This window comes from Nicotiana tabacum, chromosome 22 (assembly GCF_000715075.1).
Source record: "Nicotiana tabacum cultivar K326 chromosome 22, ASM71507v2, whole genome shotgun sequence".
NCBI classification, from domain to species: domain Eukaryota; kingdom Viridiplantae; phylum Streptophyta; class Magnoliopsida; order Solanales; family Solanaceae; genus Nicotiana; species Nicotiana tabacum.
Genome location: NC_134101.1, coordinates 77,835,242 through 77,855,008, shown reverse-complemented (window position 1 = coordinate 77,855,008; position 19,767 = coordinate 77,835,242). Strand labels below are relative to the sequence as shown.

The following is a 19,767-nucleotide window of genomic DNA, read 5'->3' as shown; positions in this document are numbered from 1 at the left end:
TCAGCTCGAAGGCTATTAGCCTCTCCTTCACGCTGCTCGCTGAGAAGTTTGTATGTGTCTCTCTTCTCAGTAAGCTCTCTAACTTCAGCTTCGAGTTGGTTCAGCTCATCTCGATACCGGAGGAAAGTTTCTTGGTGAAGTACCGAAGCCTACAAATACGAAGAAAAATGTTAGGATTATCCATGAATTAGTTCAAGTATAAGAAAAGAAATTGAAGTCATCGAGAGTTATCCAAAGTTACCCGGTTCAGCGCCTGTTGTGCTTCGTTGAACCGACAGGGCGCATCTACCTCGTTCATTTTGGCTTGGTCTTCTTCGGTCATCAGACACCGAAGGTAACTGGCCACCCCTACGGGGGTGGAAAGGACCCGGGCATCCTCCGAAACGGTGATGATGATAGACCGCTTCCGATCAAGATCCACACTCGGGGCAGGGAATCAGTTGATCAGTTTTGGGCTCGAGTTAGGCACACCTGCCCCGAGGACGGACTCTTCCTCGGTATGTCACCTAATCCGGTGACGTCTTCCGTGGCGGTGGAATCCACGCCATCAAAAAAGCAGCGGAGGGGGTCTTTCACTCCATGGGCCCCCTTGTTGGGGTGCTCTTTCACCGTTTGGGCCTCGTTGAACATGGACTCAGTGAACGAGGGTGACTCGGTGATGTCTATCACACCGAGTGCCTCCATCGGGGCACTACCCGCATACCGGGAAGCCTCGACCCCGATCTCATCATCGACCTCCCTGGCTTGAGGCAGAACCGCCTCACGAATCTCTGGTTCAGGGGCCCCTGCTCTTCGAGCTGCAACGGATCGCGGGCCACCATAACAAAAGGTTCTTCTTCTTCGGATTCGTCCCTCAGCCGATAAAGCGAATCTGAAGCTGGTGCTTGGGCGTTGGTGTTTTCTATTGACTTTCACACTAGCCTTCTCCTTGTTTTCTTTTTCTCCGAGCTCAGGGAACTCGAAGCTCTCTTCCTTTTCTTCTCTTCGGCCTGTCTCAGAACAAGGGACTCGGTAGGTAAGTCCTCGCCACCACTTGGAGGCCTCAGCTCGACATCCTTAGATAAACCTGCGAAAAGAAGTAAAGGGAGTAAGGGATTAATGTTAAAAGAGGTATCCTAATACTACCTACTCGGGAAAGAAGTCTCACCATGGGAACGGGCCTCCCAACGACTCTTCGAGAGCTTACGCCATGAACGCTCGGAATAGGGCATCTGTGATACGATACTCTCGACCTACTCCTTGAGTTGAGGGATATTATTTGGGACCCGAGCGACGGTTGAACCACCACAAAGCACCAATAATAAAAAGAGAAGTAAGTATAAAATTGACATTCGAAAGTAAATCTTACTTACGTGAGGTATTCCACTTCTCAGGAAATAGCCTGCACTCAGCCGAGATTAAGTCTGAAGTCCTCACTCGAACAAAACAGCCTTCCCAGCCCCGATCCCGGTCCTCATCAATACTTGAGAATGGGGCTTTACTGGCCTGAAGCACAAGCTTTATCAGTCCCCCCCCCCCTCCCTCCCGGAAGATTCGGGAACTGTATAAGCTAAGAAGATGGTCGATAGTGAACAAGCACCCATCGATTTTGTTCACAATAAACCGGAGGAGGATCATGATCCTCCAGAGCGATGGGTAAATCTGGCCAAGGCACACATTGTACCTTCTGCAAAAATCCAAAATGACCGGATCCATCAGGCCCAGTATAAAGGGATAAGTGTAAACACTTAGGTATCCCTCGATATGGGTAGTAATGACTTCATCAGGGTCGGGGACCACTATGTCCTTATTGTCCCATTTGCAGTCTTTTCGGACCATAGAGAGGATCTCTTCGATGATCGAGCAGATGTATCTCGAGACCTCCTCACACCGGCCTTGTACGAAGGAAGGCTTTTCGAAATCGACGTTGACCGAGCATCCCCTGGGGATGAACATTTTCAAAGGGGGTTCAGGTACTGGTTCATCAACGGCGGTGCGTGAAATAGTCTCCTCGGCCTCAGTAGTCGGCTGCGAAATAGAAGGAGTTTCTTTCTGGGGAACAGTTTTGGAAGTCTTTGCCATTTCTTTAAAGAAATGGAGAAAAGTCTGAGAAAGGTGGAGAAAGAAAGGAAGTTAAAGGATTATACTTGTTGGCTTGAGATGAAGATGGGTAAAATCTTTGTAAAGGACCTCGAATAACCGGAGTAAAAGTGCTAAATAGTATTGAAATCTTAAAGGTACGAGGGTAGAAGGTTTGGATGTAAAGTTAAAATGAACAAAGGAAGGGGTATTTATAATGGTTCAACGGCGTTCCGCATTCAGGGACGACCGACCGACGGCTGACATGCATTTAATGCCATTATGACTTGACTGACGAGACGTTTCGGTTGTTTTGTCATTTCTGTCACCGTGTATCGAAATAAGAATCGGAAGCTCATATTGTTTCTCATCATTTACTCTCCGAGAAACGAGGGGACTATCTTTATACGGGTGAAATTGATCTCATGGTGCATCCTAGCCTCCGACAAAATAAGCCAGGCTCGAGACATGGCAACAAGGGATTGAAATCGAGCTAAAGTCCCATCGGGCCAAAACCCGGGGGTATGACGCCTGCCTTTGAGAATATTGAGGTCATGGTCCCGGAATCGGTCCTACCCTCGAACGACTTCGAAGGATATTGTCAGACAGTCCAGCATAGACAACAGGAGGCCGAAGTATCTGTGACTGGCCGAATATTACGGCGGGGATCTCGGCAAGTATCGATAAGGAACCGGCAATTAGTTAATAGAAGATTTTTTACCTTTTATAGAGTTGTACCTAAAATAGGATTCTCCTACTATATAAAGGGGGTCTGATAATTCATGAAAATATATTGTAACACGCACTAAAAAGCAATTATATTATTATTTTCTTTGTCTCCGGCTCTTGTTCGTTTTCATTTATACCGGTCTTGGTGAGCTCGGTTCAAGAGTGGCTATTTCATTAAGGCTGAAACTATCCAACTCGTGTGGTTTGAATTTATTTTATCTTTGTTTATTCAATAGCAACTAAATTTATCACTTTGTGTCAAATTAATCTGCGTATCCTTAAAACCACTTACAAATTTAATTATTATCCGATTTTGAGGGTAAACACATACCAAAATCAAAATACGGGCTTAAGTGAAGGAAAGATATATGCTGTAACAATAAATAAGTTGGTCCTCAAAAACAAATGAAATACAACAACATACTTCAACTCTAAAGTTCCTATCTAGACATATAATTACTTTGAGACGTTATTGTTGCGGCCAAACGCACATGCAAGTATACGCGATCGTCAAGTAATAAAGTGACTAAAAGTCGGATGTCGAACCCACGAGAGAACTTGTGATTAACTATTAACTAAATTAGACTATCCTAATTATCTAAACAAGAATTAAACCTAAAAGTAGTGATGCTAAAGTAATTAAACTAAAAAGAAAATAACTAATGAACTCTGAACAAAGGAATATTATATTTTTATGTTATTAATGTAATGAAAACGATCTAGGGTTATGGGCTATCTAATATTCCTATTGTATTCTTCAATTAAAATAACTAACTAATTTATCTAGCTCATTGGTTGACATGGTTAATGTAGCTCATAAGAATCTGTCGAGTCCTTACTCGCCTATTCAAGCTAACCTAATGCCTATATGTCTATGAAATTAGAACTAACAAGAACGCATTTATAATTCTTGTACATCAACCAAGCAAGGCAATTAGGTATATGTCTATCCTAACCGCGAATCCGTTCCCCGATGCCCAGGTTCAAGAACTTGGTCTACTCAATCCTATGTGCAATCTAGAATTCTCACTTTTCAGTTCAATTCTAGATTCGTAGATAGTATTCAATTGGTGATCAAGCAATTAAATAATTAAGCGCAAGATTGAATAAATAAACCAATATGATAAATCAAAAAAGCAAAATCAATATCCGAATAACAATAGTCATGAAAGAACCACAACCCTAGAACGTGAAGTTTAGCTCCACATAGACATGGTAGCAAAATAACAAATCATACAAAGAAACATAAAAATTACTAAGTTTGGCGGAAGAAAATATAAAACTCGGCCTCCACGGCGATTCTGTGCTCTCCCTAGGTCAAAAGTTTGTCCCCTCAAAAACGTTCTCTCTCCTCCAAAATAGGTTTAGGACCCCTTTTATACAAGTTAGGAGTGTATAGGGCCGAAATAATCAAGTCCTAGACGAAATAGGACAAGTTGACGTTTTGAACGTCCAGGCAGCGCAACTCGCTGGCCTTAGCGCTAGAAGCAGTACGTTTTTTCCGTTTTCACGTTCAAAGTCCTTCATTTCAAATTGTATTTCCCCTTTTCATTGTCCTACACTTGGGGGACAAAACCCAATCTCCCTCTTTTTAATTGATTTATTTCCTTTCTTTTTCTTTAGAGTTTTATCAATTTTGTTCTAAATCTCTTTATCTTCACACTGTTTTATTACTACACAGTTAAAATATAATATTAAACGTAAAACAATATAATTAATACTCAAAAGATGATTAAAAAATATTAGAATGCAAGACAATAATGGTTAAATATATGTATTTTTGGCCGTACATCAGTTATAATATTGTATTACATTACTGTTTTGCTAGTAAAGTCTGAATGGGATTCTTTTCAAAAAATTGGATGATTTCCTAGAAGATAGTTGACGCAATCAGCTCTTGAAGGAATGCAGCTCTCTGCCTCTTCTCTTCAAAATCCTCTTCCAGTGCTGGATCAGATACGAGCAGCTTCCTGCTGCACAAGAGAACAGATTTCTGTCATTCTACTGTTAACTTAGCACCACTTCCTTTATAACCATTTTTATTTAAGTATTGACAGTACACCATCAATGTTAATTAATATGTAATAGCGTGTTGCTTACTAATAATGTATTCTAACTCCATATTGTGGCGGACTCTCCAAAATCATGCCGCCATCCTCCAAAAATATACTACTTTTGAAGGATCCGACATGCATCCAACGACGTTCTCAGAGAGTCCAGGCAAAACATAGTTCTAAGTTATCTCCCTGATTGTCTATATAATCCTTACACCGTCAATGCGAAAAGAAATTTCCGTTTGGTGAGAGTGTTGCAGGTTAGAGATGATAAAGGGGATAAAAAGAAATATTAAAGACAAGTACAACCACAGCTGTTGACACTCGTTAGTACCTCAGCGTTCTAAAGAGTATGTCTCCAACTGTTCAAAATAGGCAATTTACGGAACAGCTATAGTTTTGTTCATAAGAAGATGGTAGCAACATATTCTACTTGCATTAACTGTCCAGTGTCAATGCATACACAAAATTTGGCCCTAAATATTGGAATCATTATTCATCTAGGCGAGCAAACAGAGATTGCCCTAAATTCTGATTCTTATCCTAAAATGCCGAGAGAGAATTCTATACATATGTACAACAAACGAACTCACCACTAGCAAAGAGAGGAAGCCCCAGTTTTTTAGCTGATGAATCACCAAAAGCAATAGCTGAACAGAAAAACTTAATAGGATATATAGCTTCGCTTTGGGTTGAGAAAGGCGAGACTACTCTATAGGTGGATTTTAAAGTTGGTTATAGTGACAAGGAATACAAAAATTGAAAAAGGTACAGACTGAAATTTCACACTTACTCAGGTATATTAAATTTCAGGTTTAGCATTTATTCCATTTTGTTTTATGAGGAAACTTCCATGTAAAAAAAGAGAACGAATGAATAAATAACTTATATGCATGTATATCAAAAGAAAGTTCATTAGACTAGTACCTTTCTATTTCAGTAGTAGCAGTGTCACAAACAGAAGACTTGTCTTGCCGCCTGCTTTCGGTATGAGTAGGAGGCACATTGCAGAGAAATGGCAATAGAAGTGGATCGGGAGCAGGTTCGTGCCCTTTGTACCGACCAACCCCTGAATTTGTCTCAAAATACGAAGCTATATCTTGAAGATCCTTCCCAATCATAGCCGTGGCATTATCCCTGTAGCCAGATTTTAGGTATTTTCTCCTTCTCTGGAAATGAGGTAGGGATCGCTTATAGATTCTTTATAGCCAAAACTATATATTTCAAAGGTCAAATATGTTTACCTTAACTGACTGTGCATGTTGTACAGAAAAATGTACAATAGGATCTTTTCCCAAACTTGCAGCACATATGGGACAGACCTGGAATTAGAAACGTCAAGTAGATTGATCAATTCATACAGATCTCCAGTACAAATGCATAGAAAAGATTGAAAAGTTTCACGTATAGTAGTGCAGTCTTACACTTCATTTTGCATATAACATAAGAAAAATATAGAGTATGTTAAAAGGATGTAATGTAAGGAAGCATCACTTGACATTACCGCGTTTTTTAAGTCAAAACAATGCTCATCTTGCAAATGGCAGCAAAGCATTGGCACTTCAATTTCCACATAACAGAAAGGGCAAGGGAACCAAGTCCTAACATCTTCTCCTCCTTCATTGTCCACATTCAATTGAGAATCTGTTTAATTTCCAAAACAAAGAATCATAAGGTTTGAAGTTTAGGAAATAAAACACATCATCACCAATCTAGTCTAGTATAAATAAGTGGAATAGCATGTCTTTATCCCCAAGGTTATATGTTTCAAGTCTTAATCTTTCCCCAAGGGAGTAGCATATGATCCCTCCTTGTAAATCTTGACTTATTCTGTCATCCAAGTTTTCACCCCTACCCATGGAGATACTACCAAATTGATAGAAAATGAAAGCCAAAGGTTCAAGCATCTTCCAAACTTCCAATTTCCTAAACAAACTTTCACATCCTAACCTCAGTCACTCCAATTTTTTCCCCCGTACCCCAAAATAATAAAGATACACCCCCCCCCCAAATAATAAAGATAGCAATAAAGAAAGTATCCTAAGGGAGTAACATAGAAGTGTCAAAAGCCTCACTCAGCATTTAAACTCCCTGGGACAGAGACCTAAATGCCTACCACAACATTTATTTGAGGTAGAAAAATAAAAGAGCAGTAACAGTGCAAGAACAGTACTTCCACAAGACAAAAGCATGTGATGCAATTGATATTTACCAGAATTGATTAAATAAGTAGATTGGACAGCAGAAATATTCTTGGTTGAGTTTACGCTTGAACTCCAAAAGTCCACATCCATTGTCCACTTCTTTTCTATCTCAATATTTATTGGACAGTAAAAAAGAATATGGTCAGCTTGTTGTTGTTGTACAAGCAAAACAAGGAAAGAACAATTTGGTTTATATAGAATCTTCAGATGGTACCTAAAACCCAACAAACAAAATCTTGAGAAAGAGGTTTTAAGATTTAAGAAAAGGAAGAAAGTAGTGAGTGGTTGCTGATGATGTTCCTAGCTTCTACTAACAACAATAACTTTTAAGTTGATGGGATGTTGTGTTGTACTGATTTGTAATTTAGTGCTGGAAAGTTAACATAGGAAGGACAGTGGGAAACTTTTCTGACACTCAAAAGCTGGATAATAGAGCTATTGACATGTGACCCTATAGCTATAGTAAAATAAAGTTCTTTCTTTTCACTGAAAAATTCCCTGGAAATGGCAGTTTCCTCTCTGGTTAAGTATTCTGCTCCGTTTGTTTGACTTGATACATTAAAATTGATTAGTTTTTGAATTTAGATAAAGTATTTGTTTGAATTGATTAAAATTTAAGAAAAAAAATTTTAAAAAAATATGTGAAGCTTAAGAGACAAAAGTTTTGTGGCACCGTAATATTTTGTGATTATAAAAACTTCTCATTAAGAGTAAAGTCGATACAATAAAAAGTTTAAAGTTAAATATTTCTAAATATATAAATATGTCATTCTTTTTCGAACACATTAATAAGGAAAGTGTGTCATAAAATAGAGCGAGTATAAAAAGTTGTTAGTATTTGTTTTCAGTTGATTATACAATAGTACTTACCACTTATTTGGATTGTTGTTACATGTCGTTTCATAATGTATCGTATTGTATTGTATTATTTGATGAATATAATGTTTGGATATATTGTATCATTTGTCGGTTTCATGATGTCATGCACCAACAATATGAAGAACAAACTTGCAACATTACAAAGAAAAAAAATAGGATACAGAGTAGAATTATTATATAAAAAGTAGGATAAATGATAAAATATGATTATTTAATAATAAGGAAGGGCAAGATGAAAGGAAAAAGTAAGGAAATGATGCTATCACATCAAATCCGGCGTTCCATAAGTGGCACCTTTTGTCGTTACGTAACGATTGATTTAACGATTCGATACAATAAAATTTAAGCAACAATCAAAACAAACATTATATTTAAAGTAACAATACGATACAATACAATAGGTAACAATCATCCAAACAAGTCCTTATGTAGTATCCTATAAAATGGAATAAAGGGAGTAATTGTTTTGTTTATAAAAAAGGCACTCAAGTTGTAGTTGTATTGGAAAATAGTGTAGTTTTTTTTTTTTTAAATTAATGTATATATATTAAGATATAATTTTGCCACTAGTCGTTTTTTAATTTATTTCTTTTTAAAAAAACTTATTACTAAAATCTTAAAGAATCTTTAAAGGTTTTCACCTGAGTAAAAACTAATCAATTTAAATTCGAATGGACACCTTTATTTGTTAAAATGCTTTAAAAGAATTTTGTTTAGAGCAAACAAAATCTATAAAATTTTGTTGAAGGGAGAAGAGGAGGGACTATCACTATCACCGAACAGTCGGTCGCCCAACATTGTTTTTTGTAAGTAGTTTTATGGGTTCTCTTTCTAGAGCAACTTAATGTACCAAATAATTGTTTTCGGGAAAATATTACTAGTAGTTCTTTTGCAATTCAAATTACTCAATAGAGAATTTCAAGTTCCGAACATCTTTCGAAAATAGAATTGGTGTTTTGGGTAAAAAGGAGATATACTAGTAAAGTAAGCATGAATACTGATGGAAATGACAAAATGCTTCTGATTTTGGCGATATCGTCGCTTTGTAGGTGACGTTATTTCATGTGTTTGTGGGGCGTCTCATTAAATTATCAACTTAAGAGACTTCTATTCAATTCGGAGCGTGGTAAAAAAAAATGATCTTATAATAACTCTTGTAAAAAGGATCAACTAAAATAATATTTATAATAAACTACAAAATCAAATTTTCCGTTGGCAAACCGATAATCGAAAAATATGCAAAAAGAATTCGTACAGTGCACCATCACTTCGGACTTCGGCAATAAAAAGAAGGCAAATGTGTTACTACTAATAAAGGCATGAGTCTGATATAAAACGTCGGAGAAATATTACTTTATAGCCTAGGACGGTGCAAAGGCACATAACACCCAAGCAGGGTGACAAAAGTAGCTCACTTTTCAAGTAACCGTCCACTCAGCTCAAGTTTGAACGAGTTGGTATATACATTTTATTTGTTGATTTGATCTAACAATTGAATTTAAAATGATCCATCAAATTAGTTGTAACTCGAAGATCACAATACAACACACATCCAATTATACACGTCAATAATGTTTCAACCCGCGTTAAATGTTCATTAATTAGATCTGTTTTAATCCGTTCAAATTTCATTCAACCTGTTTATTTACCAGCTCTGTATCATAGGGAGTTCGTCGGTCGGTACGATACGATATATAAACATTTCAGTTTGGTATTTCGGTATTCGATTTTTTAAAATGCAATATCAATACCGTACCTAATTAAATTCGGTATGGTTATATTTTTCTCCTTTCAATTTCGGTTTATTCGGTTTGAATACTAACTAGTGCATATAATCATCAATTTCGGTTTATTCGGTTTGAATACTAACTAGTGCATATAATCATAGACTGTAATATTCAAAATTAAAGTACTCAAAAGTACAAAACTAGAAATATTTGTTGACAAAAATTTTGTCCAAAACTAACAAATATCAACCTAGAAAGAGAAAATTGTACATAAAAGAATAATTTTGATCATTAGAAATGTCATGTTACTTGCTTAGAGTTAATTGATGAACTTAGAGAATAAAGAAAAGTAAAATTTTAGATTTTTATATTTATGTTATAATTAATAATATGTGTATTGTGCAATATAATATATATTTCGGTACGGTATCGGTATTTCATTTTAAAATATCAAATACCATACCTAATACCAATATTTTTTAAAACTTAAACCAAATACCATATCGAATACCAAAATATCGAATACCAAATACCAAATTTTTTGATTTCAGTACGATAATTCGGTATTTATCTAATTATGCACGACCCTACTGCATCCTCATAGCCAGACACACCACTCATTTTCTTACTTTTTGTGCCCTGAAGGTTGGGGAAGGAGTGGGGATCCTGTAATTTGTTGTATTGTGGCCAATCATGATGAAATCACATACGTTCTCGTTCTCGTTCCAAAAATAGAGAGGTTGAAATATCATGTGCATGTGTACAATTTTGTACTATTTGTATCCTCTTATCTTAGTCTAAAGATGAGAAGATAATTGCTATCCTCTTACTCTAAAAGGGTCAGGTCCCTGTGGACAATTTTGTACTGTATATATATTGAAAATTGACATAACGTAATGGAAAACACCAACTAGAAGGACCAGAAATGAGGCGTATGCACATTGTATCTCTAAGTTTTACACTTGAGCTCAAGCTTTACCTTTCTAGTTCTCTCATTAGAAGATAAAACTAAATTGGTTTCAAAGGGTTTTTTTCTCTACATCTAGCTTTACTTGGTATAAGAATTTCCAACAACTTGAAAAAACTATCCTTTATCGGATTTGGTCTTCACGAACTCAAGCCAAATGCCTAAGATCCTCAACGTGATTTTTAATAAAAGCATGGCCCATACAATACTGACTTAAGACGGACAATGAAGCAAAAGCAGGAAATTCAAGAGGAACAAGACCTTGAAATCCTCAAGGCTGTGGCACAAGCATGGCATGGTCACTCTAGCAGCCTTAGGACCGCCGTCGAATTCGACCCTCACTGCCATAATTTCAAGAGCAAGCCATCAAGATTCAAGCTTGAAGCTATGAGCAAAGTGTCTACCAGGAAAATTTATGGTGCAGGTAGCTGGGATTTTAAGCAATCCCTTTGGGATTCTTATGAGCTTGTAAATGTATCCAAAAAGTTAGAGATGGAGCTAATGCTAGACCATCCACTTTCTGCATTGGATGAGCTAAACTGGAATATTGGTAAGAAGCACGAGGGTGAAAAAAGCTTAAGAGACTTGTTCAACATGTCATCGAGGAGATTTAATGAAGCTGAACTACCAAAAGATGAGGGTCTTTTTTTTTTTTAAAACACGTTCTCATGACTGTAGCTTTCCTAATAATATGTAGATTCACTTCTGTAACTAGACATGACATCTGTCTTTCACCACCTCTGGTTTTCACGTCTCAGAAATTTAATTTTTGGTTGCAAATCCCATGTACAACAATGTTTTAAAGATAATGGAAGGAAGAGAAATAGTGGTCATAGGGATTCACTATATCAAGGCATCCATTTCTCCACAAATAAATAGTCAAGCTACTAACAATGATCGTACTACTACTCAAGAGAAGCAGTCCTACTAAAGAGATTAGTAAGCTATTATTTGTTTGGATGTTTTTTAAGTGAAGAGGTAATAGAGGAAGTTGCAAGATAGAAATGAGAAATATAGCTTCATGATTCAGGACTAACAGTCCGGTTGATAGAATATAACCTCAAAGAGTAATACCGAAGTTACGGGACTGCACAAATCGAAACCTAAAAGTGAGTCTCAAATGTATTGGTATAACATTTTTAAAACTGAAAATCGAAAATACCAAACCAAAATCTTTCAAAGTTGTACAAACCGACTGATGAACACCCCACTTCCAATTTATTTATAACAGTCTATTGTAAGCATCACATATTGCACATGTAGTGCCGACTTGCTCCTAATTTTCTCCAGCAATAAGATCCATCACAACACGCTTGATGCTTCCATTATTCTTCTTAAGTAGCTTCCTGTTCATCTCTTTGTTGTGGAAACCCTGCATTCACAAAATACATAGCCAGAAGTTGGTCCATGCTTTTAAGCAGGATATGTGGAAAAGGAATGTACAGATTTCAATGTCAACTGCATTTTCAATGACCTCTACATTAACCTACCATCTCCTCCAGCTCGTCAAGGATAGGATCCCAGTCGGCAACACCGCAAAGATCATCAACTGCATGTTCCAAGTCATACTCGTTCATCCTCAAGATTTCTTTGTTTAAGTCTACCTGTTTGAAACCCATCTCCTCCAGTTCCTTGAGGAGGGTCGCCTCAACGTCACTGTTTCCTCTAACATCCTGTGAAGATGCCTGCATCTCAGTAACAGAGGGTGGTGTAGCAGAAGTAACAGCTGGTGCTGCCTCAGATAAATCAATGGGATATGAAATTGATGAACCAGGTGCTGAAGGAGAGACGCTCGACTTGTCACCAACAACAGTTAACAAGCTATCATTAATGCTTGGCTTGGATTCCTCCTGCTCCTTATTTGGGTTTCCAGCAACCACTGGCTCAACCAACTCCATGGTTGGGTTTGAGAGTTCAGGTCCATCTACGCCACTGCTGGCTGGAGGGAAATTCAAGTTCAAGTACTGAGAGGATTCATCAAACTCCTTTTTTCGAAGGTTCACTGAGGGATCAACCTGCATGAGTGAATTATAACCATTCAAATCAGCATAGAAGCTAACTCTTATCATCAAGGAATAGTGTTGCAAGCAAACAATTCTCACCTGGATAAGCACCCATACACGCTGACCAAAGAATTGCCCTGAAGGTGAGGCCATCCTCCAGTAGGAGATGTACTTACCAGGAAGCTCAGAAGCAGTAAAAACAACTGCCACATCGAGCTCCTGGTTAACCGCCAAGCCATCCGAAGTAATCTGCAGTTCAAGGGACACAGTATCCTCACATCTTTCCAGATATATAAATTAATAAACTGTTAACAGGACCAGAATGTGGATGGTCAACAATGGGGAATCACAAAAAGCAAATACTTGCGTGTAAATTCTTACCTGTAACTCAACAGAGCATGCATCACATAATCTATCTCCCCCAATCCAAACAAGTTTTGTTCCTTTTGGCCAGACAATATTACCATTGTTCCTCATTCTCCAGATCTTGATAAATGGAGCCGAAGGAGCCATGATACTGCCATCAAGTACACTGACATCCTCTATGAAGCAGCTGTCCAGCTTAGGTCGACCTGATTTCAACCCACAGCCTTGAGATACTTGTGGAACGGTAGGGGAGCGCATCCACCCATTCTACAGACAGAAAAAGAGTTGACAGAGTTAATAAAACAGAGAGAGAGAATACACATAGAAAATTGAAAGAAAGAAAAAAATGATGAACTCCTTATACAGGATCATATAAACCCTTGAAAGCTAAGGGATGCTGGTAAGTAACAGGATGATCCATTCTGATGTAATCAGCATCATTTCCCATTTGTGCAAAGCATATGCTGCAGAGATCATAGTCCTCCTTTCTGCATGAACACGGAAGATTTGATGAGTCATTTAATGTCGACAAGTCAAATACTACAAATACAAAAGCTAAACATCTTACACTTTAGATTTGAACCTAGGGCCAGTTATAGGATGAACCCCACAACCATCACAACGAACACCTCTATGAAAAATTGTTGCTGCCCCATCACTGTGATTATGGCTCTTTTTAAATGGTATCTCAAAAGGAGAGTATTGAGGCAGCACAGTGTCTTTTGCCACAGGCACCCCAGTCATGAGATATGAACTTGGAGATCTAAAACCATTAGAAAGAATCTCGGATGAACTACCATTGCAACCCAAACTACAAGAGTCCCAGAGTATTTTTGCAAAATTGGAACTTGCAGAGCCACCTGGCTGTTTATCAGCTGCCTTTTCTAGGCTTGTGGGTGAGGAACTAGAATACGAACTACCAAGGGCCTTTCCGACAAGATGGGAATCACCAAATTTCTTACTTTGTTCCTTCTTACCATCAACCAGACATGTGTTAGGCTTAGGATTTTTGGATAACGATTCACATTGAGTTTCACTCCGATATGGTTGGGAAGATCTCAGTTTTGAGGCATCTGTAGATTCAGTATGATTTTTGGGTTGGCTTGCAAATTTAAAGATTGCCTCCTCAGCATTCTCTGCAGGGGATGGCTCTTCCTTTTTGAGGGACGGCTCTCCACTTTTAACACTAGTAAATGCTTGTGAGGTTGTTTCATCTACAACACAGCCAATTAAGTCTTTTGTCACTGTCACACCCGTATTGATTCCAGATGCTGGACCCTGTGAGCCAGTTTCTGAGGCAGGCTGAGATCCCGAAGCCTGCTTTAGGTAGGATAAGCCGATCGCCGAGAGAGATTTGGAAAGCTCAGCAATTTCTCGGGCAGCTGATGAAGCTTTAGTCGCCATGTCTGCAGAGTGCTTTAAGATTTTTCCGCTTTTTGATTCTGGCAAAGATTTGAGAAGATCAGAAACACTTGAATTTATGTTCGGAAATGTAGGCTGGACCACTGGGGATCTCAGGGTGGTAGAATTTCCACTAGATGCATCTGAAGATCTGATAATCTTTTTAGTGTTCAATCTCACACATATTCGCAGGGGATTCAGGTTCTGCCTCGTGATATCCTGCAGATCTTCATCATCAACGAGCGTTACAACATCACCGTCCTCATCAATGTATGTCAGTGTGAGTTTAGTATTTGGAGCAAAGTTGAAAAGTTGAAAGATCTTGTCTCTCAATCCATCCATATTAAGGCCATGTTTATCATCAGCAACACAGGCATTGAATCGTCTAAGTGTCTTTCCATAATTCACCTATAAAGTATCCAGAGCCAGCAGAAACCCATTAGTACCGACCAAAAATCATCCATAGGAGGCTACACTAAATGAGTCGAAACATAATCAATGGAACATAAGAAAATTAACCAAAAAAGCACAAACAGAACCTCTGCTAGCTCTCCTCCTCAACAGACATTTGTTTCAAGAGTTAAACCAATGTCAAGGAGTCTAATGTTATCATGAAAACAGAAACCGACATATATTCATACAAGTGTTTATACATAGACAAGATTGCATAGCATGCGGAACGCCCTGAAGGTCACAAGGATCATAGGAAAAGCTAGAGTATAACAACAACTACGCCTCAGTCCGAAACAAGTTGGGTCAGCTATATGAATCTTCACAGACCATGTTCACTCAAGCCAACATTTTACAAAATAAAAATAAAAATGAAATCTATATTTTCTACTGGCATAAGAATCTCTATAGGGCTAAAAGATCCTAGAAGGCATATAAGAGCATATCCGGCTAGATACAATAAGAACATATAAGAGTCTCTAATAGGAAAAGCTAGAATATCCGGCAAAAAAACATATGAGAGCAATTTTTAACAATAAATTAATCGACTACTTCGCAATTCAAAACTAGTTGGAGCAGCTCACGAATCTCGAACTCCTAATCCGTAAAGTGAAACATAACCTAATAATTAGTGCTTAAATCATATATGAATATCAAATCGTCAACGAGAAGGAAAAAAAAAAGAAAAATCCACAAACCAGAACACTCTAAAGCATTTATTTACAGTTTAACGATCACCGCATTGAAACCTCTAATATTCTCTACATCATGCAGTAAAAGAAATATCTTTACACTGCAAAACAATTGCTTGATTTTGGTATTACCACATATCAACGTAACAAAAACAAACTGAACAAATACGAATTATACATGCAGGAATAGAAAAGGTCCAATAAACCAAAACAAATGAATAGACAAAAAGATCAAACCTTGATCACGATAGAAGACTCCATTGGGGTAGAGCTAGCGTTCGGGGTAAGCCGCACAAACGTTTATACACAAAACCAGTATATATCTATAGGATTACGATAAGAATTAAAAACCCTAACCCTAGAGTTAAAATTCAACAAAATGGAGCGATATAATCGGTGAAATAGAAGCAGAGGAAGAGACTCCCTAAACCCAAGGGTGTCAATCTTTTGTCATGTCATGTATATCGCATTTATTTATAGTGTTTTTTTAGCGCATTTATAGTTTGGGCTCTGTTTTATGTTTTTTCTTTTGTTTTGTTTAAATTTCATTGCTTGGTTCCAAAGAATAGGGGACTACTGATTGATTAATTAGAGATCATAATTTAAATTCAAATTATTTTTAAAATTCAAAGAGTCATTGAGAATTTGAGATACAAGATTATCGAGTTCTTCAGTCGAAAATTATAACTTGAACTTTTAATAATTGTCTCTTCGGGGACATCCGATAAAAAAAATCTTTTAATAATTATATTCGGGAAATTTTTACTCATAATTATGTGGTCAGTTTAATCTAATTCAAGGACATGCTTAGTATTAATATCATTTTCTCTAATAATAATAATTTTTTACCAAGAAGGAAAACATGAATTTTCGTTCTCACTTTTAATTCATATTCCATATCAGTTGCTTTAATCTGCGTTAAATATATATCACATATTTTTATACTTAATCGAACACGGAACAAATGATCCATCTTCTCAAGTAAAACAAATCGTTGTTTTCTTAAAAAAAAATATTTCCTTCCATAATAAAAGCGCTATAAGTTTTCTCTCTTTCCCTTATATTTAACTTTTGCTAAGATCAAGTTAAATAATGTGTTTTACCAGTTTAATATCTTACTAGTTTCAGGATACGCACGTCATGCATGTATTCAAATTAGTATGTATTTAATTTTAAAAATTAGCACAAATGTTATATTAATCATTGTGTGTACATTGTAAAATAAAATTTTAAAAAGACAGAAGTTCATGAAAATGCTAAGCGTTGATCAACAACAATAACTCAGTGGATTTCCATAAGTGGATTTAAGGATTGTAGGATGTACCTAGTCTTACCCCTACCGTTAGAGGACAGAAAGATCGTATCTGATAGATCCTCAGCTAAAGAAAAAATAAAGAAGCATTCCCAGCAAGTAGTAAAAATATTATGTGGTTTAAGTCAATAAAAAAAAGGAACCTTGTGTGGTTTAAGTCTTTGAATCATTATTATAATTTTGATATATGAGTTTTAATTTGCTTTAGAAGTCCCGACAAAGTTGTATTCACATTACTCGCAATAGTATTTCAGTCCTTGTATGACCTAAATATATTTTTTAGGAACCAACTTGGAAAGGTTAGAACATATTGAAGCAGTGATAACATTATTTGATTGGTTAGAACATGTCATTTGTATATGTTGCGCAATTTTTTATTTATTTGACATGACATGCCTTGTCATTTTGACAATGATCTTATTGGCTCTTCCATTTGACTTGGCGTGCCATGTCATTTGACACGTATCATCAAACTAGGCCTCTAAAAAGATAACATTTTGGGCTTAACAAAGTGGGCTCATCATTTGTAGCTTAATTAAATGGACTAGCCTAATGTATTTAGACTTATTTATTTAATCCATATGTATTGGACTTATTAATCCAATTATATTAGCTCATAATATTTATTTGAACTAACATACTTAAATTTAAAATATAGTTCATATAAATTTTATGAATTTAAATCCAATAAAATTTTGCCGTCTATAAATGCTCATATTTCAAGACTAGCGGAAGTGTCTAAACTTTTTAGGACCGCTTGAAGTATTGTCTTGATGCTCGTTAAGATTAGTAATGATCGGCGCAATGTAATTCTTGTATGTCAAAAGTTGATAATGACTAAATGCTTTAGGCCTCGTCAAATAAGAATGTTTAGGACTTGAATTAAACGTCCAATGATATCTTTAGTGGTTAGGGGAGTTGACTTTCCCTTGTATGTTAATACATTCCTTTGCATAAAGAATGTGATCGTAGGATGCAAGGGATAACAACTCATTTTCGCCGTAAAATTGGTCAAATAATCTTAGGGTGCAAAGGGATGACAACTTATCCTCACCCTAAAATCACTAGAATAATCTTAGGGCACAAAGGGATGGCAACTCATTCTTGCCTAAAACATAGGTGGAATAATTTTAGGCGCAAAGGGATTGCAACTCATCCTCGCCTTAAGAATGGTAACAAGCTTATCCGTTAAAATCTCCGTAATCATTCCTACGTTCTTGATTTGGACACTATGACTTCTTTTATCCTTTGCAGCTTGAAGAGATGGTAAATTTCAAATACTACACCTCCTCTTCCTCCAAACCTAGATACCTCATAGTTGAGACTAAAGATAGCATAAAACAAACCAAGCTTTTGATTCATACTTCACAAGCCGGACAATATGTGAGCTCGTGGCCTTTCTTGAGGAATATGCTTCACGTAGAAAATTGGACTTTGGAGCACAAATCAAGTTCCAGTCGATCATCTAAGACATGGTCCCTCCAAGCGCTAGTCCATCATGTAAACATTACTAGCACCTTTTCAGGCTTAGGGCATCGCATAATTCAAGGAGAAATACGTTGAAAAATTATTGTAACAATCGAGGGCGAGTATCATTATATTTCAGGGTACTGAGAATGGACTGAAGACATACTTGATAAAAGCCAATAAGCCTTGAGTAAAACAATAATTTATGATGTCATTTATGCCTCACTTTTCACTTACGATCGAAATTCAAATATTTTGCAAGCATTTTGCGAAGCTTGGTGCCCCAAGACGAAGACACTAAAGACGAAAGAAACTGATATTCATTTCTCGGTCTTGCGAATACTTCTTTGCCACATTTCACCGTCTTAAGGAAATTACATGTGTTAAGTGTTAACCAAAAGGTTTTCTTGAGAAAGTGGGTAAAATTTTGGTGCAAAAATTCTTTAAGATGTGGACATGACTCACAAAGGAAGGAAAAAAAATTGCACAGTTAAAATCGACACATAATCTCAATAAAGCTATACTCAAGATAACTAGATAGTCCAGTGATGAAGAAACGATGTTTTTCAAGTTGGGGGTAAGGTATGAAAAGAAAAATGACATATATCTCACAACTTTCTTATCATGTTGGATGTGCAGTTTCGTATTTTCCCATAAGGCAGAAAGCTTCACTTGTCCAAATATTTTTAAAATGGCAAGCATGATGGCAATTAGACGGAAATTTAATCTTGCAGTTCCTGTTTTGGCAAGCATTTACAATGGTTTGATAATATTTCATGTTCTTCACATCTTGATCAAATCAAATTTTATTTTCCTATCCATTACGTTTACAGTTGGCTTGTCTATTACTTCAAAAGCCACTACGCACTTCCCAAAGGTCCATCTATTCTGTTGATAGTGGTGTACTCAAGAGAGGGCGCGGCGAGGTATTTTGACAAGATTGATGCAAAAAAATATTATTATATGGACCCCAATCATGTTGATTGAGCCGCATCTTTATTTTTATATGGACAACAAGATCGCGTTGGAGTTGGAGTCAAACTGCTTCATGAGCTTGGTTTTAACTACCTCTCTTTCAGGTATGATAACTCCTTCATTATCGAGCTATAAAGTTCGTATTAGTTTGGCCGTCAGTTTGGATTTTATCAAAACATCCTTGGTTATTTGGAGATTAAGATCTGCAGTGCCTCTTTGGATGAATGACTCAGATTTTGGCGTATTTACACATTGTATCGATCTATATCGAGGGCGACTTTTTCCCAATAGAAGCTTCTGTAAATAAGCTTTTCTCCACAAGTTATACGTCTTTATGGGAGAAAGCGCATGAAAAGTTTCTTGAGGATAATCTAAAAACTTTAGTAGACAATACTGGGCCAAACTTTATTACCCCGAGGACATAACTCAAGATCACAACAAGGAAAATAAGCACACTACTTTAAAATCTAATGTGGTTGTACT

At 36.9% G+C, this 19,767-nt stretch overlaps 3 protein-coding genes across 6 annotated transcripts; 1 reads left to right on the top strand and 2 right to left on the bottom strand.

Moving 5' to 3' along the window:
- Positions 1-4,532: 4,532 nt before the first annotated feature.
- Positions 4,533-7,349, bottom strand: LOC107828386 (protein DEHYDRATION-INDUCED 19 homolog 6). Of its 4 annotated transcripts, none has more exons than XM_016655672.2 (5): positions 7,054-7,349; positions 6,346-6,485; positions 6,086-6,163; positions 5,769-6,010; positions 4,533-4,757 (listed from the first exon to the last, which is right to left on the bottom strand). In XM_016655672.2, the coding sequence occupies exons 1-5, from the start codon at positions 7,133-7,135 to the stop codon at positions 4,658-4,660; spliced, it is 642 nt and encodes a 213-aa protein (XP_016511158.1). In that variant the 5' UTR covers positions 7,136-7,349; the 3' UTR covers positions 4,533-4,657. The 4 variants fall into 4 exon arrangements, with proteins under 4 accessions (XP_016511158.1, XP_016511157.1, XP_016511160.1 ...); XM_016655671.2 differs by having other exon boundaries at positions 4,533-4,760; positions 7,054-7,327; XM_016655674.2 differs by lacking the exon at positions 7,054-7,349 and adding an exon at positions 6,917-6,993 and having other exon boundaries at positions 4,533-4,760.
- A 3,494-nt stretch (positions 7,350-10,843) lies between these two features.
- LOC107828392 (uncharacterized) lies at positions 10,844-11,275 on the top strand. The gene has a single exon (XM_016655681.2). The coding sequence runs from the start codon at positions 10,844-10,846 to the stop codon at positions 11,273-11,275; it is 432 nt and encodes a 143-aa protein (XP_016511167.1).
- Positions 11,276-11,623: 348 nt separating this feature from the next.
- LOC107828388 (protein JOKA2) lies at positions 11,624-16,042 on the bottom strand. Its single transcript, XM_016655675.2, has 7 exons — positions 15,768-16,042; positions 13,556-14,796; positions 13,352-13,475; positions 13,003-13,254; positions 12,721-12,870; positions 12,109-12,633; positions 11,624-11,990 (listed from the first exon to the last, which is right to left on the bottom strand). The coding sequence occupies exons 1-7, from the start codon at positions 15,789-15,791 to the stop codon at positions 11,895-11,897; spliced, it is 2,412 nt and encodes an 803-aa protein (XP_016511161.1). The 5' UTR covers positions 15,792-16,042; the 3' UTR covers positions 11,624-11,894.
- Between the last annotated feature and the right edge of the window lie 3,725 nt (positions 16,043-19,767).